This window comes from Acinonyx jubatus, chromosome C2 (genome assembly GCF_027475565.1).
Source record: "Acinonyx jubatus isolate Ajub_Pintada_27869175 chromosome C2, VMU_Ajub_asm_v1.0, whole genome shotgun sequence".
Lineage (NCBI taxonomy): Eukaryota > Metazoa > Chordata > Mammalia > Carnivora > Felidae > Acinonyx > Acinonyx jubatus.
In genome coordinates, this window is record NC_069384.1 from 70,803,711 (window position 1) to 70,825,102 (window position 21,392).

Sequence of the window (21,392 nt, forward strand, 5' to 3'; positions counted from 1 at the left end):
TTTGAATTTCAATTAGTTATTTGAACATGGCCTACAGACTAAGGTGCTCCAAATAAGGACTGACTGCTAGCTGGAAAAGACATCAGGAACTACAAGGAAGGGGGCGCCTGGGTAGTTTAGTCCGTTGAGCTTCCAACCATCAGGTCTTGATCCCCCAGCTCCTGAGTTGAGTCTGGGATGGGGCTGTAAGCTGTCAGCATGGAGCCGCTTTGGATTCTCTGTCTCCCTCTCTCTCTGCCCCTCCCGCACTCACACTCTCTCTCAAAAATAAATAAACATTAAAAAAAAAAAAAAAAAAGTAGGGGCGCCTGGGTGGCTCAGTTGGTTAAGCGTCCAACTTCAGCTCAGGTCATGATCTCACAGTTCGTGGGTTTGAGCCCCATGTGAGGCTCTGCGCTGACAGCTCAGAGCCTGGAGCCTGCTTCAGATTCTGTGTCTCCCTCTCTCTCCCTCTACCCCTCCCCCACTCACACTCTGTCTCTCAAAAATAAATAAACTTTAAAAAAATTTTTTTAAAGTAATTACAAGCGGAACATCACCACTAAGACAGTGGGACTGTGGGTAGTAACAATAATCTCAGAGTCCTAAAGAAGGGCTAATTTCATACACAACTTGGACAATGTCGCTGACACTGTGGGCAAACCCTGGAAAAAAATGTGTGTTTAACCTAGTAGAGTCGCAATAGCTAAGCAAAAATACTGGATGAGAGATAAAGACAATAATTCAAAATGTATGAAAAAAACTTGATGCACAAATAAATTCATTTCAATGTTATTTATAATAGTAAAAAATTATAATCAGTCCCTGACAAAGGAAATGGCAAAAATAACCAATATATAACCTAACAGACTAAGTGCAGCTATTAAATTATGCTTATCAAAATCACAACAATGCAAATAAAATGACATGAACCCTGCACATGACACTAGAAGTGAAAAATCGGGTACAAAATTGAACATATGATTTTTTTTAATCCTACAAATATAAAAAACACTGGTAGAAAATATACCCAAATATTTACAATTTGGTACAATGTTTGAACAACTGAAATATGGATTCTCCCCACTTTGCAAATACAGTGAGAACATATTACAACAAAAATCAAAACATGAAAATATAAGGCCTAAAACTCAGACTCAGTTGCCAAACTGCCAAATTATCTTTATTTTGTTGAGATATATAACAGTATAAAAAAGTTCATATTTCTTCATGGTCATTATCTTTATCCAACTTTTCAAAGATTCAATAGTAGAAACAGCCAAATGCCGCTACAACACAGAATAAACTGTCCTAAAAAGCAAGCAAAACAGAAAACACACAAATCCAGAACATTAGTACTAATGAAGGGCTAAGGTAGCATAGGCAACTGAAATTAACATCATCTCAGATCTTTGCCAATTTTCAATCATGAAGGTTTTTTCTTCTTCAATAGACAAAGGGTTTCCAGATTAGAGCCATAAACTTGCTTGCCTCAGGGTAACTACAAAATTGCTTGCTCAAAGGGTAGGATGGGTAAAGAATTAGATTTTTTGAAGGTAGAAGTAAAATGCAAACTAATAAACTTTATGTAATTCATATTTATAAGTATTCCCATTTTCCCTGATTTATCATAGAAATAACAATGTATTAAATACCTTGAGTTTCTTGGAGTAAATGCATAACTATATTATAACATCACAGATAAAAATAACAGCACCTTGTCATAAATTCTGGATAAGGGCAAATGGTTTCTGGGTGTCTATTCTTAACTGATAAAATTCATTTATCCATCTTTAACTTGGAATCACAAAATGTTTTCCAAATCCCAGTTAAACTTGTTAAAACAGCTTTTAGGTAATGATTACAGGAGATCCACCTGCCTCAGCAACTCCTGACCAACAAATCTCTCCTCCAGCCTGGTACTACTGGCAGAAAAACAATCTAAACTCAAGTATCTGATTGCTAACCAAAGCAAAATTCTTTGGTTAGCTCAGTTCTCTGCCTCCTTGGGTAGAATAACTATGAACTGTGTTCTACAACAGTGCTATCTGTGGTGAGAAATTTGTTTTTGCTTTAATTTTTCGGGCCCTTATGGACTGATGCTTTTGTAAAATACAATAAAAATTAATAAGCACGAAAATGAAATGAAAAAAGAAACACACAAAATACAGCCTAAACATTTTATTATTAGATTTAATCAATATAAATTGCTTTGTCAAATTTCTGTAAGACTTTCTAAACTCTTACACTCTCTTTATGTACTTGTTTCATGAAGGACCTGGAAACAGGACAAGGACTAGCACTGGTCTGCAGATCCCACTTTGGCCACTGTTCTACAGCGCCGCCCAGAGTTCTCCTGAGACCCAGTCCAGTTATCCACAGCAATTATAGGCGCAATAACATGTACTTTTCTCTCTCCTGTCTCATGTCCTCATCCTCTATCAGTGCTTCCTGGGATCTCCCCCCAAATAAACAAAATAAGCTCTGAAAATGAGACCTAAATATACACTTGACTCAACAAACTGGACTAAAGATATAGCAGACTAAGTCAGCACCCTAAACCAGGCTCCGAAAAATTATTTTTATTTATTTTTAAAAATGATTCGTAGACATCTATCCCACCAATCTTGCACTCTAAAAGCAGATCCTGGTCATCTTTATTAAGTAATAACTGAAAACTAAAGTTTTAAATTAATTATTTGTTAATGTGAGCATTGTCTGACCTCCCACTGGTTTATAAGCTTTCTACAAGCAGAAACCATGCCTGTCTTATTCATCATTTTATCCCTAGCACCTCTTCTTTGTAGTTAGCCAAGTGCTATATGTCTGTTATCACTGAATAAACAATCTGATATTCTCAAAATCACACTTGTGAAGAGTTATGTCATCAGCACAGCTACAAATATCCTGGCCTATTAGCAGCACATTAGGTTTCTCCTGCTTCAGTAACATAGTAAAGGAACAGTAAAATCATCTCATCCAGGAGTTTAAGACAAACATCTAAAACTGAAGTGTCCTCATATCTTAATAATACTAATTGGATTTGGAAAGGACAAAAAGGCTTCCAAATGGACTTACATTCATGAAAACATCATGAATATAGTTGTCAGTGTCAGCATCCCAGAAACAGCGAGCAGCCATGCTGAAAAGTCAGAGAATGAAGAATTATAAACAATATAACAAGGATCTGACTTGCATATATTTGCCATGAGCAAAAGTTTTCCTTGATACATTCTTGTAGATCAGTGTTTCCAAACCCTTTCACAGGTTGGCACACAGAAAATCCTATTTGTATACAGCAGAACATACTGGATAAACCAAGAGGGACAGGAATCATAGATGTCACTGGAGGCGACAGCCCATGGGCTCTCACAGCCTCAGACTCTGGCTGCCTGAAAGCTTAAGGGGTCAATACTTTTAAGTCCTTGGTGTTCTGGGTGGGAAGCTCTGTTATAGATTACTTCAGCCAAGATATTTTTGTGGAACTTTAAGAGGAAATTAATACCTAAGAATTATGACTGAAATGAGCTCAATCCTGCAAAATAATATTAAAAAGTAGGTCTAGAAAGGACCCAATAGATTATTTAATCCAACCTGATCATTTTGTAGAGTTTCAGAAAAGGACAAACTCTGAACTAGAACTCAATCTTCTAACTACTTCTACACCCAGTATTGTCTGTATTGTCTCTACAGAATTGCTATGCTACCTCTGAATTCTCAAATTGGCCATTCTCCTCTACCCAAATCTTGAGTAAGAAAGAATGTTAGGCAAAATAAAAGCCAATTAAAAAAATGGAAACAGGGGTGCCTGGGTAGCTCAGTAGTTAAGCATCCAACTCTTGATTTCAGCTCAGGTCATGATCTCACAGTTCATGAAATCAAGCCCCACGTCAGGCTCTGTGCTGAGCATGGAGTCTGATTGGGATTCTCTCTCCTGCTCCTCTCCCGTGCTCATGCACTCTCTCTCTCTCTCAAAATAAACATTTTTTAAAAAATGGAAACAACTATGGGCTGCCTGGCTGACTCAGTCAGTAGAGCCTATGACTATTGCTGTTGGGGTTGGGGGTTCGAGCCCCATGTTACATGTAGATATTAGTTAAAAAATAAATAAAATTTTGAAAAATAAATAAATAATGCAAACAACTTAAATGCACAGTAGTAAGTGGTTGATGAAATTATGGTATTTCATGGTAATGAAATTCTATGCTACCAGCTGCCATTAAAGAGACATTTTACAAAGATCTTTTACAAAGATGTTTACAAACTTTACAAAAATTAAAATACATTCACAATATAAAGTGAAAAACTAATTATAAATGTTTTACATTTTTATTAACTGTATATATATGAGTCATCATTACCATTTATTGAGCACTTACTTTGTGCCTGCCACTAGTCCAAGTGCTTTACATGTATTAACTCATTTAATCCTGTGAAGTAGGTACTGTTATTACACTAATTTAGTAAATATGGAAACTGGATATTAGAGAAATTAAGTAAACTTGCCCAAGGTCAAACAAATAGTAAATGACAAATTCTGGCTTTGAACCTAGGCAGTTCAGCTTCAAGTTATAGAGAAAGATAACACATGTACCATATTAATATTGGTTCATTTTTGAAAGTGCTTTTTTAAAGTTTTGCATAGAAGAGTCTCCCATCCTAGTATTCCACACATTATTTTTTTTTAATGTTTATTTATTTATTTTGAGAGAGAATGAGCACCTGCACAAGCAGCGGGTGGGGCAGAGAAAGAAGACAGAGAATCCCAAGCAGGCTCCATGCTGTCAGTGTGGAGCCCAATGCAGGGCTCAGTTCCACCAACCTTGAGATCATGGCCTGAGCCGAAATCAAGAGTCAGACACCTAACTGAATGAGCCACCCAAGTGCCCCTCACACATTCTTAAGTGAAAAAAAGTTCCATCTCTTTCCAAACTGCAACAGTAACAATGTGAAATAAAATTAACCTACTTAATTCATCACCAACAAGTATCTATTTAGCAGCTACCATATGCCCAAAAAGAGAAAAATCTGTGTCAATCCTCAAATAACTCCCAATTTAATTAGGTGAAAAAAATTAACACACATAAAAAGAATAAGATAATGTATGGTTGATGCTAATTTATCGGTTATTAGGATTCGAAAGTATTGTAAAGTCTGTTTAGTCCAAGCCTAATTTTCACATTTGTACTAAATTTGTAGAAGTGCCACAGACATTTAGAGAATTTAGATAGGAGAAAAAGTCAAAAAAGAGTTAATGAAGGATGTGGTACTTAAGCTAAGTAGCCCCAAAGAAGGCAGGAATATAAACATTTACTTAACAAACATTTATTGAGGGTCTATTACATATGAAGCAAAGTGCTAGGTACAAATGATAAAAAGATGCAAAAAAACACAATCCTTGCTTTCAAAATTTGGTCTATATATCATTTGCCAATAAAAGGAACTAGGGACTTCTCAGAGAAATGGCCAATGCCAGGGCCTGGGCTAGAAATGTATAAGACGAACCTGGGACTTCAGGGTCACACCCAAACCCTGGGCTATACATACATACATACATACAAAGCTATATTTAAGTGTAAGTATTTGTGTCAATAGGACTGAGAAGTATGATGGAACAGTTTGTAGAGGCCTATGTTCCCCCCAGGATCAGTTAGTGAGGCTGGATTAAGTGAATCAGAATGCAGCTGAAGCAAGTTAAGACCAGGGAAGCCAAAATTCCAGAGAGAGGTGAACTGCTAAGAGGTAAGCGGATATCCTGCATCAGAATTCTCCCTGCGGCATTTGCCAAGTCCAGGCACAGGACTAAAAGCTAAGAAACCAGGCTTTTCCCAGCTAGAGAACCAATTACTGAGGGAAAAAGAAACCAGCAGTACTGTTGGCAGCTAAGAAGATAAAACTGGAGACTTAAGGAACCAAGATTACTGTGAAAAAGGAGAGAGTAGAACTGAGCCTGTCACATGGTAGGTTTTCCCCTCAAGACAGGTGCTGAATTTTGAAACTGAAAGCCATGTGTGGTAGGCAAAATAACGCCCTCTCACCAAATGTATCTATGTCCTAATGCCCCAAACCTGTGAATAGCTACAGTATACGAGGAAAAAACTCTTATAGATATATTATTAAGGATCCTGAGATGGGGAGATTATCCTGGATTATACAGGTGGGTTCAACGTAATCACATGAGTCCTTAGAAAGGAGGAGGTGGGAGGGTCAGAGTCAGAGAAATATTTGAAGATGCTATGCTGCTGGCTTTGAAGATGGAGGAAGGGTTTACAAGCTAAAGAATACAGGCAATCTCTAGAAGTGGGAACAGGCAAAAGAAGGGATTCTCCCCTAGAGCTTCCAGAAGGAATGCAGTCTTTCCAATACCTGAATTTTCACTGAATGAAACCTGTTTTGGATTTATGATCTCCAGAACTATAAAATAATATTTTTAAGCCACTGGGTTTGTGGTAATTTTTTTCAGTTTGTTTGTTTGTTTGTTTGTTTATTTATTTATTTATTTTAGTAATCTCTACACCCAACATGGGGCTCGAACTCACAACCCTGAGATCAAGAGTCACACACTCTTCCAACTCAGTCAACCAGGCACCTGTGATAATATTTTACAGGAGCAATAGGAAGCTAGTACACTAAAGCAAAAACTTTTGAAGTAAAGAATAGTTTTATGCTGAGGAGACAAGTAAAGAAGTCAGTACCTGATGGGGGTGGGGTCCCATCTGGACGGCTTCTTCAAGAAAGAAGGGTGAACTAAAGGCAGAGGGAGCCTCATCAAAAATGCAACCCAACCTCAACTCTGGTTAGTACCTGGCTGGATTAAGGTAAGCAGTCCATAGTCTATCTGAATGAAAAAGGAAAAGAGTAAACCCTCTCTGGAAGAAAATAATATTATCTGGAGGTTCTATAATTTTTTGACACAATGTCCAGGATTTAAACTAGGCATGCTAACACAGCCACATGAAGGATTACCAAGAAAAAAAAAAAAATCAACGGAAACAGAATCACACATGATCCAGATACTGGAGTAAGCAGACAGTGACTTTAAAATAACTGCTATGACCAAAATGTAAAAAAGGAGGAGAGAGGAAGGATGAAGAACTGGATAAAAAAAAATAATTTCATTGGCCTCACTGACCACTACCAGAGAGGTGCTGGAATACATGGTGCTACTGGCTGGCAGTCAGAGCTGTGACCAGGGCATTTGTGAAATGCACTGAACTGCAAAGAGGAACATGAGGACACTCTAGATGAATCAAATTGCAGCTGCCTCCCAGGAATGCAGCTTAAAGTACCAGCATTCATTGTCAATTTAATTCAGTGCCAGGTGTAGTTCACCAGGAAAGCACTTGCAGATCTAGTTACCTATGAACAAAAGACTTTTTTTTAATGTTTATTTATTTAGTTTTGAAGGTGGGGGGAGGCAGAGAGAAAGGGAGACACTGACTCTTAAGCAGGCTCCACACCCAGCATGGAGCCCAATGCAGAGCTTGATCTCATGACCAGGAGATCATGACCTGAGCCAAAAGCAAGAGTTGGACAATTGAGGGGCTCAGTTGGTTAAGTATCTGACTCTTGATTTTGACTCAGGTCAGGATCTCACAGTTCATGGGTCAAGCCCCATGTCAAGCCCTGTGTCAGGCTCTGCGCTGACAGTGTGGTGACAGGAAGGATTTGCTGCTGCCTTGAGTGACGGGAAGGAGCCTGAAGGCATATTTTCCAGGCTGGTGCAGTATCACGGAGGGGGGTTCCAACACTGCCTGCCCTTCGCAGCTGAGTGTCTTAGGAAAAGGTTTCTTCCCTGCTGATGATCATAATAACTAAAATAGGGGCTAAAAATTAGTTGCCAACAGTGTGTAAGTTTGATCAGCAATTATATTAATTTACATTTTAGTAATAGGAGTGAGAGCAAGGCCCCTTCTGCCCTTGCGACAGATTCAGAAATCTCTTTCACAGAATGTGCAAATAATGCTCGTGTAGTATTAAAAAAAAATAATAATTTCACTAGAGAATTGGAATCTATAAAAAAGAATTAAAATGGATATTCTAGACCTAAAAAATATAATAACTGATATTAAGAATTCAGTCAGGGGCAAGGCACCTGGATGGCTCAGTCAGTTAAGCGTCCAACCTCGGCTCAGGTCATGATCTTGCTGTTCGTGAGTTCAAGCCCCGCTTTGAGTTCTGTGCTGAAAGCTCAGAGCCTGGAGCTTGCTTGGGATTCTGTGTCTCCCTCTCTCTCTGCCCCTCCCCCAATCATGCTCTGTCTCTCTCTGTCTCAAAAATAAACATTAAAAAAAAAAAAAGAATTCAGTCAGGGGCACTTGGGTGGCTCAGTTTAGTTAACTGTTCAAGGTCAGCTCAAGTCATGACATCACGGTTCGTGGGTTCAAGCCCCACATCAGGCTCTGTGCTGACAGCTCAGAGCCTGGAGCCTATTCAGGTTCTGTGTCTCCCTCTCTCTCTCTGCCCCTCCCCTGCTTGCACCCTCTCTCTCGAAAATAATTAAACACTGAGAAAAAAAAAAGGAATTCAGTCAGTGAGTTGAATATCAGATTAGATACAACTGAAAAGAGAACACATTAACTGAAAGACAGGTCAACAGAAAAATATCCAAAAGCAGGGCACCTGGGTGCCTCAGTCAGTTAAACATCTGACTCTTGATTTCGGTTCAGGTCATGATCCTACAGTCGTGAGATCTAGCCCCTCATCTGACAGTGGAGAGCCTGCTTGGGATTCTCTCTCTCTGCCCCTCCCCCACTTACTCATGCATGCACGCACACACATGCGTTTTCTCTCTCTCCCTCTCTCTCTCTCTCTCTCTCCCTTCCAAAAAAGAAAAAAGAAAAAAATATCCAAAAGTACAGAGAGAAAACACAAAAACTCAGAGAAGAGCATAAAAGATATGCGAAATACAGTAAAAAGAGCATCTCCCTCTATATACAGGTAATTGGAGTACAAAAGGGACCACAGAAAGCAAACAGAGCAGAAGTAATACCTAAAAAGTTAATGGCCACACTTAGCACCCAGATGTTAGTTTCTAATGCTATTCTCCATAAAATGAACCAGAGCTCCTTGGAGAAATGGCTAACTCTAGGGCTGGTGCAGGGAATGAATAAGATGAAGCAGCTCACAGTGCCAGTAAGTAAAGAAGTGCTCAAGAAACCCCATAATAATAGTGGGGTATATCAAAGGGACACAGGAGTCAACTGAAAGAGCTGCCAATGGCCCAAGCTAGAACACTGAGTAAAAGGTACAATTAGTAAATGCCAGAAAGGAAGTAACTCTCCAGGAAAAAACAAACCAATTTAACAATTAAATGGCAAGGTAAAAAAAAATGAGACAATGAGATACAAGAGGGAGTAACCTCCTAGTAATTCGCCAAAATGACCAACACAAAGGGAAAGAGGAGGGGTACTCGCTATATGTTCTCTAGGCCTTTTAGAAAACATGGAGTTGTTCCTTTGGCAACATACATGCCAATATACAAGAAAGGTGATATTGTGGACATCAAGGGAATGGGAACTTTTCAAAAAGGAATGCGGCACAAATGTTACCGTGACAAAACTGGAAGAGTCTACAATGTTACCCACCATGCTATTGACATTGTTGTAAACAAACAAGGGCAAGATTCTTGCTAAGAGAATTCATGTATATATTGAGCACATTAAGCACTCAGAGTCAAGACAGCTTCCTGAACCCTGTGAAGGAAAGTGATCAGGAAAAGAAAGAAGCCAAGGAGAAAAGCACTTGGGTTCAACTGAAGCGCCAGCCTGCCCCACCCAGAGATGCACATTTTGTGAGAACCAATGGATCGGAGCCTGAGCTCCTGGAGCCCATTCCCTATGAATTCATGGCATGATAAATATATTAAAAAAAAAAAAGACCTCAAGACTAAAAATGTTACTCTTAATTGAGTAGAAGTGTGGTGTCCTCTCCCCCAAAGAAATATTCAAAGCAAACTTTGTGTCTGAATTCATTGGATGATGTCTTTATTCAAATTTGGTGGGTTTTGGGGCACCTGAGTGGCTCAGTTGGTTAAGCTTCTGACTTTGGCTTAGGTCATGATCTTGCAGTCCATGAGTTTGAAACCTGAGTCAGGCTTTGTGCTGACAGCTCAGAGCCCGGAGCCTGCTTTGGATTCTGTGTCTCCCCCCCGCCCCCGCCCTCCCCTGCTCATGCTCACGCTCTCTCTCTCTCTCTCTCTCAAAAATAAACATTAAAAAAAAAGAGAGATGTATCAACTAAATGCAATGTGTGAACTTTATCTGAATCCTGATCTGAACAAATTGTAAAAAAAAATACACATACATAAATACATACACTTAAATACATATTCATATATGTATACAGTGACCCTTGAACAACCTGGGCTGAAATGCACAGGTCCACTTATGTGCAGATGTTTTTTCAATAAATACAGTACAGTACAGTACTGTAAATGTATTTTCTCTCTCTTATAATTTTGTTAGTAACATTTTATTTTCTTTATATATTTATTTAATATATACTGTATTATAAGAATACAGTATATAATACCTATATAAAACATGTGTTAATCGACTATTTACATTATCATTAAGGCTTCCAATCAATAGTAGGCTATTAGTAGTTAAGTATTGGGGGAGTCAAAGTTATATGCATATACAAAAAGTTATTTTTGATTGTGCAGGGGTTGGCACCACTAACCCCCACATGGTGCACAAGAGTTAACTATATATGAGACAACTGGGGATATTTGAACACTACCTGAATATTTTATAATATTCAGGACTGGCAATATTTTAGATGTGATATTTTATTATGTTAAAAAGGGTCTTTAGGGCATCTGGGTGGCTCAGTGGGTTAAGCATCCTACTCTTGATTTTGGCTCAAGTCATGATCTCACGCATCGTGGGTTCGAGCCCCACATTGGGCTCTGTGCTGACAGTGCAGAGACTGCTTGAGATTCTCTCTCTCCCCCTCTCTCTGCCCCTCCCGTTCTCTCTCTCTCTCAAAATAAATAAACATTTTTTAAAAATAAATAAAATAAAAAGGGTCTTTAAATTTTAGAGATATCGTATATCGTTGTATTTACAAATGAAAGGTATGATGACTGGAATTTGCTTCAAAATAATCTGATGGGACAGGGAGAGTAGGCAGAGGGATAAATAAAACAGTATCTGTATGGGCTTATAAACTTTGAAGCTAAATGACAGAAAAATGGGAGTTCCTAAGTCCCTGTACTTCTGCGTATGTTTGAAATTTTAGATGATAAAGGTTTTAAAAAAGGAGGGGGGGGGAGGCTTGAATGCTACGCTTTAGAATTTGGCCTTATCACGTTTAACAAAGTCAATCACAACCAGTTCAAGGAGTTTATACCTGACAGGGTTTAAAATAAATTCTAAAGAGTTCATGGAAAGAAAATGAAGTGTACTTCTGAAAGACTGCTCTAGCATGCAAAATGAAATGCAGAGGAGAGAGATCAGAGTCTGGAAATGCTGATAAGGGGTTGCCAAGTAACCCTGGCATCCAGATTACAGTGCATACAGTAGGAGAGACTAACGGCTAAACAAGACAAAAGAGGACTCCGAGGTTTTAAGCCAGAGTCAACAGAACCTTGGTAATACTGTGAAAGAGAAATTAAAATGTCAGGTTGACGAAAGGAGAAGAAGGGAGAAGAAATTTACAACTGTACAACAAGTTGAAACTGGCGAGATAAACTAGTAAAGTATTTCTTTATGTCTTGGAGGTGAGAAATTCTCCTGAAGCCTTTTGACCAAATGGTAGAGGGCACCACAGTGAAGAGTACTGCACCACGAGTCAGAAAGCTAGGCTCTGTTAGTTAATCTGACACCAGCCAGATAAATAATTTCGGGCAAAATATAGTGATCCTCATAAGTGTCATCTATAAATTAAGGAGAGTGGACAGTAGAAAATATCCATAGTCCCTTCCAAATCCAACATTCCATAGTAAAAATTCTCACTCATAATATATACAAGGTTTTTTTTAATTCCTTTAACAAATATTTTAATTTTTTTTTTATAAAATACTATACTAAGCACTGTTTGCAAAGGGAAATGTGAGATTAACACTTGGGCACAGGAAAAGAGAGGAAATACAGATTTTGAACTCACTAATACATGAACGACAGTTTGAGGTCATGACAATGAATGAGTTCATTGAAAAAGCATTAAGAAGAGCCCAAGAACAAGAAGTGAGCCTTGAAGAAAGCTCACAGCTGGCGATGTAGGGGAGAAAGGAACCAGGGAAGGAAAGACAATAATCAGTTAGAAAAATAGAAGAGAAACAAGTTAGCTAAGTGACATCAGGGCCAAAAAAAAAAAAAAAAAAAAAGAGTGAATTTTAAGAAATAAAAGCTCAGGGGCGCCTGGGTGGCTCGGTAGGTTGAGCATCCAACTTCGGCTCAGGTCATGATCTCACAGTCTGTGAGTTCGAGCTCCGCATCGGGCTCTGTGCTGACAGCTCAGAGCCTGGAGCCTGCTTTGGATTCTGTGTCTCCCTCTCTCTCTGCCCCTCCCCTGCTCATGCTCTCTCTCTCTCTCTCTCTCTCTCTCTCTCTCTTTCAAAAATAAATAAACATTAAAAAAGAAAGAAAGAAAGAAATAGAAGCCCAGGCCAAGAATAAGAGGTAAGAAAGGGTTACCAGATATGCTAATAAAGAGGTCTCAGACAATGTTAAAGAAACTAATTTAGGAGAATGATAGGAAAAAAACAGGCAAAAAGCAATTTAGGAAGAAACATATATACATGTTCCCATACTCTTTTTAGGAGCATATAAACCTAAGCCCTATAGATACGACACAAAGTGTTACCTCACGGAGCTCACCCAGACTTGTCAACCTCACTGTTCAATACCCGGATCTTTTTGGTTCACAGCTGCATTTTGTAATGCTGCCTTTTCCTCTCACTCTCACAAAGACACAATCTTTCTGAATTGTTAGGAGGATGAATACCTAATAAATATTTAAGAATAAAAACAAGAAGGAAAAACCAACTACTCACAATACTCCTTCACCTCTTTGTTCTCCAATCACTACTTGCACCACCATTTTATATCGGTCAAATCCCATTTCTAGAAAGAAAAATAAGAAGGTTATCTATAAGTAAAAGTGATAAAGTAAAAGTGATAAAGGCATAAGTAAAAGTGATAAAAGTGATAAATATGATGGTATATTTGCCTAGAAATGGATATAGGCATTCAGTCTATAAGCACTGACGGAGTGGGTTGATAAGTTGGGAGTCAGAGAGACTAGAGGGCAAATTTTACTTGGTGAGTAAGTCAGCTTACCAAGTGTGTAGCCTTAGACAAGTTATTTACCTTCTTGGCTTAAGTCTTCCACATCTGTTAAATGAAAAATATTATTACCTACCCTGGGGGTACACTGTGAGATGAGATGAGATAAGATATAGTACACTGACCTTAAAAACAAAACTGTCAGTTATTTTACCAGCAAAAAAATGAGTTTATTCGTGAAGGGCACAGAATTACAATTCAGGACATGAAAGCTACAGCAAAACCATTTGCAAGTCCAGAGAACAAAAAAGTCAGCTCTTTTGCAGAGGAAAGGAGGACATTGGGAGAGCTGTTATAAACAAAAAGTTCATTGGAGTAAATTGGGAGTTGAAAGTGTAGTGGCTTTTCATTGCCTGAATTTTGATGGTCTCTCATTGGCTGGTCTGTTGCTAGGCAAGCAGAAAATCTTTCTTTCTCCTGCTAGGGTAGTAAAGTATAGGCTGATAAGGAACGGTATGGTATTAGAGCTCCCCCTTCTGGCCTCCCAACTCCCACATTCTAGTGAGGTTTTGCTTTAGTAATTTTCACAATATGTAAAGCATCTACAACAGTATTGATACATACTAGTTTCTCAATAGATCGCAGCTTCCTTTGTTTCTCTCCTACTCTAAGACAGGTGCTGGTAGGTCCTCAAAACACTGAAATAAATAAGACACTCTTCTTGCCTTAAAGAACTCACAGTAGCTGGGAAGGCAAACATGAAGAATAAAATAAAAATGCAATGTATTAATAATTCCAGGAATGGCATGTCTTTTAGGAACACAGGGCTGGCAGCTCCTTCCTTTGTTTGGACAGTAGGGAAGGGATGACCAGAAAAGGCTTCTTGGAGGATGAGATACACAAGCTGAGTGTTGAAAGACGAGTGGGAATTTACTAGGCAGACAATGTCTCTCCATTTTATGGAGAGGGAATATCATGTGCAAAGGCATAAGCTATGGGATATTTATTTTATTTTAATGTGTATTTCTTTTTGAGAGAGAGAGAGACAAAGTGTGAGTGGTGGAGAGGCAGAGAGAGAGGGAGACACAGAATCCAAAGCAGACTCCAGGCTCTGAGCTGTCAGCACAGAGCCCGACTCAGTGCTTGAACTCACAAACTGAGAGATCATGACCTGAGCCAAAGTTGGACGCTTAACTGACTGAGCCACGCAGGCGTCCCTAGAGTATGGGATATTTAGAAAACTGTAAGCTGTTCAGTAAGGGAGAAAAGAAAATAACAGTATAAGATTCTGAAGTATAATGGTGTGGCCTAGCACAACTCTGCTGCTTCCCCAAAAACTATACTGCTAAAGCAGCAAAATCCTGAAAATTCTCCCTAACACCAATGGAAAGAAGAAAACTGAATGGGCATCTTTATCTCCCTGCTCTTTTCTAACCAAAGACTAGTGGAAACAGTTGGGGGGGAAAAAAAGGAAAGGAAATGGGCAAAGTTGAAACAGAGCCAACTCTGATGAAAGTCTCCAGGATTATATAGTAAATTAGGCAAACAATCTGAAGACCACAGGTCTCCTCCCATGTGAAACATGAACCCTAATTCAGGATACTTAACAAAATCTAGGAGACAGAGCCCAAAACACTGCAGACAGTTCCATGGAACTTCCTCTTTTCTCTACTCATTTCTCTTCTTCCTTTTCTGATACCCATGCAGCTAGAATATTATATATACAGCCCTTAAATCATAGTTCTGAGGGAAAAATAAAATAATCTCAGATATAGTGGGAGAGTACAAAAAAAAATCACCTATATTATGTCGAAGCAATTATGAAAAGAGCAAATGAAAAGATCTGAAAACCACACCACATCAAAATAAAATGGAAAGAAGCCAACTGGCAATATGCAATGATGCAGCAGCAAAAACAAACAAAAGAATAACAAGAAAGAAACACACTGTTTAAAAGACAAAAAGGGGGCACCTGGGTGGCTCACTCAGTCGGTTAGATGTCCAACTTCAGCTCAGGTCATGACCTCGCAGTCCATGGGTTCAAGCCCTGCGTCGGGCTCTCTGCTGACAGCACAGAGCCTGGAGCCTGCTCCCAATTCTGTGTCTCTCTCTGCCCCTCCCCTTCTCGTGTTCTTCACAAATGATTCACAGTATAGAACAAAATTAGTTCATAAATTCAACAAAATAAGAACTTAATCAGATTATAAACAGCAGAAAAATGGAAAGGAAGATCACAGCCTGAAGAAACAAACTGAATCCTCACACAGTATCAGTGCAGGCCTAATAAATTAAAAGTCGCAAAGGACAGAACAGACACAAATGAAAATTGAACAACTGGCTTAAGATAATCACAAGTAAATGTCAAAGGAAAGGCAAGAAAGTATGGCACAGAAAAGCTAATAGATATGGAAGATGAAGATTCAACATATCAGTATTTGTTTTCCTAAAGAAGAGAATCTAATAAATGCAACAGGAAATGTTTTCAGAGATAGAAGAAAATTTTCCTGACATGGAAAAAATAAAATCTGCAGATTGAAAGCTATAAAATTTTCACTACCAAGCCATATTCTAAAAAAGCTATTGAGCATCAAGGTTAAGGATGGGATTCTTTAAGCAGAGGACATCAGGTGGCCTTAGATTTCTCTTCGGTAATATCCAATGCCAGAAGATAATGAAAAACGAGTCTACAAGATTCTCAGAAAATAAGTTATTACCTCAAAATATTATATTCATCCAAAACTATTTTGGTTTAAAGGCAAAAGGCAGACATCCTCGGACATGAAAAAACCCAGAGAATGTAGCATTTCTGAGCCCTTCCCGAAAAAATTTACAACAAAATCTCATCAGGTAAGAATTGAACCAAAATAAAGAACTCAGCAATGGAAACGGCATGATAAAAGGACTAAATAGTGAGCAATCATTTCATTTAAATATAGAACAAATGCAAAAAGAGAGAGAGAGCGAAAATGAATACTATACCACTATGTGAAATAAGTCTAAGGTATCCTACTGTTGTTAAAGTATTTATTTATCTGTATATATACATACAAAAGAGTGTGATATGTTCACCTGATATTAATGATTATCATTAAATATTGATATTTAATGTGGTGGTGGCATTTGGGATGATTTTCTAATTTTATGTATTTTTCTATACATTTAAATTTATTTATAATGGACATGTATCTTTTTTATAATAATTTTAACAGTCAATTTTTATTAAAAAGTTAAAATAAAGGGGCACCTGGCTGGCTCAGTTGGTACAGCATGCAACTCTTGATTTTGAGGTCATGAGTTCATGCTCCATGTTGGGAACAGAGATTACTTAAATGAATAAATAAATAACTTTTTTAAAAAGTGAAGTGGTGTCTGGGTGGTTCAGTCAGTTAAGAATCTGACTCTTGATTTTGGCTCAGGTCATGATCTTTTTTTTTTTTTTTTTTTTTTAATTTTTTTTTCCAACGTTTATTTATTTTTGGGACAGAGAGAGACAGAGCATGAACGGGGGAGGGGCAGAGAGAGAGGGAGACAGAATCGGAAACAGGCTCCAGGCTCTTGAGCCATCAGCCCAGAGCCCGACGCGGGGCTCGAACTCACGGACCGCGAGATCGTGACCTGGCTGAAGTCGGACGCTTAACCGACTGCGCCACCCAGGCGCCCCATCGGGTCATGATCTTATGGTCGTGTGTTTAAGCCCTGAATCGAGCTCTGTGCTGTTAGCGCAGAGCCTGCTTGGGATTCTCTATTTCCCTCTCTCTCTCTGCCCCTCTCCCACCCATGCACACATGCTCACTCTCCCTCTCTCTCTCAAAAATAAATAAATAAAGCTTTTTTTTTAAAGTGCAATAAAAATGCTAATATACAAACAGTAGTGATAGAAATCCACAGAATTTCTATTTTCTTCTTTGTACTTTTATATATTTTTTAATTTCTAAAAACTGAAAAAAAATAAGAAACAGAAGAAAATACACCAAAATACTAAATAGTAGCTACCTTTGGGTTATGGGATTTTATATAATTAAAAAAAAATTCATATGCGTATTTTTCTAGACTGTCTAGGTTAGTACAATGAAATATAACTGTTACATAGACATTTTCTTCCCTCCACAAAATGTTATATTTTTAAAAAGGTAGACAGAAAGGACTTTTCAGATGGTAAAACATTATTAACAAAAAAAGACAGAGACAGAGGCCAAGGGAACAGGGAGAAAAAGCACAAGGTGTGCTCTGTATACGTAGAGCTTAGCAGGAATGGAGAGTTGAGTAGGGCAACTAGTTAATGATTCAGCTGGAGAGATGGGCTGAGGTCAGACAGTGAGGGTATGAATGCCTAAGAGGCCTGCCTAAGGAACTGATATGTTGGTGAGAAAAACAATCAAGAATGATGGAAGAAAGGAGCCCTTGTAAGTTCTGGTCTTTCCCATACTGGAATTTCTCAGACAGTGCTTGCCTACAATGTTTTATTTTACATCTTTACGCTCTCCCATTATCTGCAAAAACCCACATGCATAAAAGTTACCAAATAACTGAGAAGACTAGACACTGAAGAGAAATTTGTGTTTAAAAGAATGCATAGCGTATGACCCCTGTTTAAAGATGGGGAAGGAAACAAATAGGTAAAATTGAATGTTTGAAGGGAACATATCGTTTCCAATGACCATCACAATTACCTTTTAATTTATCTTTAACGGTTTCTGATAAACGTTTTGTGAGTTGAGGCATTTCTTCTGGAGAGTATTCAGCATTTGCCAGTTCCTCCTTAAGCACGGCATGGATACAGTCTTTAACCACAGAGGGTCTGAACCTAAATGAAACAGTTTGAACAACTAATTGGTAACTCCAAAACTCCAATTTACCTTCACAGTCCAACTGCCCCCAGCTCTTTGCCACTAAAACAATGTAATCTTCCATTTTCATATTTTTTATTAAAAAAGTGATATAAGCAAATTAAGAAAACAAGTCATATTCCTGATTTATACTTCCAGCCCGGACCTTTCCCCTGAACTTCAGACCACACATTCCAACACATATTCCATCTGGATGTCTAACAGACAACTCAAATTTAATATATCCAACATTAAGCGGTTTTTTTTTATTTGTTTAATGTTTATTTCTGAGAGAGAGAGAGAGCATGAGCGGGGAAGGAGCAGAGAGAGAGAGAGAAGGGGAGACAGAATCAGAAGCAGGTTCCAGGCTCTGAGCTGTCAGCACAGAGCCCAATGTGGGGCTTGAACTCATAAACTGTGAAATCATGACCTGAGCATAAGGAGGACACTCAACTGACTGAGCCACCCAGATGCCCCCGACATCAAGCTTCTGACCATCTCCCCTCCCCAGAATTGTTATCAGTCAATGGTAACTCCATTCTTCCATTTGTTCAGGCCAAAAACCTTGATGTCAGTCTTGCCGTCTTTCTCTCTCACAAAACACATCCTGGTTCATAAGCAAATCTTGCTTAAATCATAAGCAAATCTGAAGCAGTTCTACATTCAGAATAATCTGAAATTCAATCACTCTCACCATCCACTGCCACCAGCTTGGTCCAAGCTACCTTTACCTCCTGCCTAGATTACAATGGCTCCTAACAAGTCTCTCTGTCTCTGCGTTTGCTCCCAGATCCTGTTTTCAACATAGCAACTAGATCGGTCCTGTTAAAATATATGTCAGATCATGGCACTTCTCTATTCAAAGATACCCCAAATATTTCCCACCTCACTCAGAGTAAAAGCAGCATCCTAACTATGACTTGTACAGTCCCATATGTCTACCCTACCAAACTCTGACCTTGTTTTTTACTACTTTTCCCACTAGTTCTCTCCACTCTGGCCACACTGGCCTTCCCTATGTTCTTTGATCACACCAGGCATGCCAACCTCAGTGCTTCTGCACTTGCTGTGAACCTCTGCCTGAAGTGCAAGTCTCATTCTATATGCATAGCTACCTCCTCACTTCTTTCAAGTCTTTTTTTCAAAAGTCACCTTCTCTAAAACTTCAAATTGCCCTCCTCTCACATCACTTCATAGCTCACTTCCCAGTACTGATTACTATCTCATACACTGTACAGTTCACTTCTGTGTTTGTTTGTTGTCCTTCTACCCAGCTAGAACGTAAACTCCATGAGAGCAGAAATTTCTATCTGCTTTGTTCACTGTTATATCCCCATTTCTCAGAACGGCACCCAGCACATAGAAAATAAATACTTTTTGGAGTAATGGATTACTGAATAAATGAAGACAGAAAAAAAAAAATCTCCCCTAATTTCACCACAGTAACAATACCATTAACATTTTTATTGTATTTATCATAGATTACAGCAGTAGGTTCATTTTCTGGGCTATATATTCTATCAGTTGATTTATCTATTACGTCCAAGTGACCAGAATGTTTTAGGTTTTGAGCTTATAATATGGTATAATATTTGGTAGTATTGGTGGCCCCTTATTAAACATTATTTTCTTTGCTCTCTTGCTGGTTATTCTCACAGATGAACTTTAGAATCACTGACAAACTTTCCAGGACTTGATCCGTTCAAAACGGGGTCTCCCTGTTATTAATAAACATACCATATCTGGTTCTTTTCCTTAAGCCTTTTTCATTCTCAGTGAAATGTTAAAAGTTTTGTTGAAACAAGTCACAAATAATCTCATAGGATTATTCCCACACAATATATATTTGTTAATCTTGTTCTGCTTTTGTTCCGTTTTACAACAGAAATGCAGGCAAACGGCAATCGATCCATTTAGATACTTTTACCAAGATAACTTAACATACAGTTTTATATGTCCATTCGACCCACCATAAAAATGCTGCATGAAATTTTTTATCACATTATAACCAAAGTTCCTGGCTTTCAGTATTTGCCAAGCATTTGATCAGCAACCTGGTGGCAAGCAAGAGGGGCTTTTTTTTTAAACGTATATATATTTTCTCATCTTGTGAAAATGAAGCGAGTGATAAGAGTCTACAGCCCTAGCAGACTCTCCCCTGCACTAGACTGTGTACTTCAACTCTGGGAAACTATCGCGGTGGTGGGCCTAGAACATCCGGGTACTATCTGGGTAAGGCTTTGTATACATACAGGTCCCGTACCCTGCAAAGGAGTAAGCGTATTCTGGCACACGTTTGCACACAGTAAGCGTGTGGCTGAATGGCATTCTACGCAAGGCTCTTCTTTACTGCTCTTCTCTCTATTCCATCCATCTCCTTTCCTCTGCTCACGTCCCAGGTCTCCTAGAGCCAACCATTTCCACTGCGCTAGCCTCAGGCGCTTCCGACGCCCTAACACTGCAACCGGAGACCGGGTCTTCAGCTGCCGGTAGCAGCTGAAAGCTCAAGAAAAATAGATTCCCGCCCTCCCGTCCCGCCCCCTCCCCGGCTGGCCCGTGCGGCTCCAGACCCAGCCCCTCCCTCCTCTGCCGACTCATCTCGGTACTCCAACCCAACACCTTCTAAGTCCCAGCTCCGCCTCGCCCTCTCCAGCCCCGCCTCTCCTCCAGCCCCGCCCCTCCCTCTCCAGCCCCGCCTCTCTGCCCCAGCCTGCCCCCGCCGCCCCGCCCACTTCGCCGCTCCCCGCGCCCTTTACCGACGCTGAGGCTTCCAGGCGGGCTCTGCCTGCCTGACCTAACAGTCTCGCAGGTCGCCCCCACCACAACCCGTCCGTTACCCGCCTTTGCTGGAAAACGGGCCGCAAAATATAGGTATTCTCGGACTCCCCTGCGTTCTTCTCGGTCTCAAGCAACCCATCGGCCGTGCCTATAGACAAGGACGCCGCGGTCGTCGAGGTCATAGCTAGGGCTTCTTGGCCCAGTGTGTCGAGATGAAGGCCTGGCTGGTGGCGGCGCGGGGCTGCGAAACCGTCGCCAGGGCGACAGCACCGCCCTTGGCCCTGACGTAAAGCGGCTGCGTGCTCCCAGCAGAGAGGCCCTCCCTTCTCTGCGGGTCTGGCGGCCCTCCCCAGCGCCTGCGCACCAGCTGCTGGGCGGAAACCGGCTGAGCTAAGGCGACCCTAACTTTGGCGCAGGGCTGTTGGAGCCTGTGGGGGCGCTTCGAAGTTTGTCAGCGTTTATTAACCGCGCTACAATTTTAGGGAATTGACGCGGAACCTGAGGTTCATAGAGATCCAAGGATATAAGGCTATTGGGCGGCAGGGCTCTAAAAAAAGGGCATTCTCACTGTGGCCTG

At 39.8% G+C, this 21,392-nt stretch overlaps 1 protein-coding gene and 1 pseudogene across 3 annotated transcripts; one reads left to right on the forward strand and one right to left on the reverse strand.

Annotated features, from left to right (window-relative positions):
- Positions 1 to 951: 951 nt before the first annotated feature.
- On the reverse strand, positions 952 to 21,165 carry DYNLT2B (dynein light chain Tctex-type 2B). Of its 3 annotated transcripts, none has more exons than XM_053221019.1 (5): positions 20,875 to 21,165; positions 17,882 to 18,015; positions 12,980 to 13,049; positions 3,058 to 3,121; positions 952 to 1,290 (listed from the first exon to the last, which is right to left on the reverse strand). In XM_053221019.1, the coding sequence occupies exons 1-5, from the start codon at positions 20,952 to 20,954 to the stop codon at positions 1,243 to 1,245; spliced, it is 396 nt and encodes a 131-aa protein (XP_053076994.1). In that variant the 5' UTR covers positions 20,955 to 21,165; the 3' UTR covers positions 952 to 1,242. The 3 variants fall into 3 exon arrangements, with proteins under 3 accessions (XP_053076994.1, XP_053076995.1, XP_014941242.1); XM_053221020.1 differs by lacking the exon at positions 20,875 to 21,165 and adding an exon at positions 20,301 to 20,493; XM_015085756.3 differs by having other exon boundaries at positions 1,136 to 1,290; positions 20,879 to 21,160.
- Positions 9,330 to 16,552, forward strand: LOC106987465 (60S ribosomal protein L21-like; annotated as a pseudogene).
- Positions 21,166 to 21,392: the final 227 nt, after the last annotated feature.

Bases quoted from the DNA above. Each gene is read 5' to 3' on its own strand.
- DYNLT2B (XM_015085756.3), bottom strand. From the start codon at position 20,997: ATGACCTCGACGACCGCGGCGTCCTTGTCTATAGGCACGGCCGATGGG. The intron at 13,050-17,881 runs GTAATTGTGATG...TTTTCTTTCTAG, and splicing joins CGTTAAAGATAAATTAAAAG to AAATGGGATTTGACCGATAT. The intron at 1,291-3,057 runs GTAAGTCCATTT...CTTGCTTTTTAG, and splicing joins TTCATGATGTTTTCATGAAT to GACAGTTTATTCTGTGTTGT.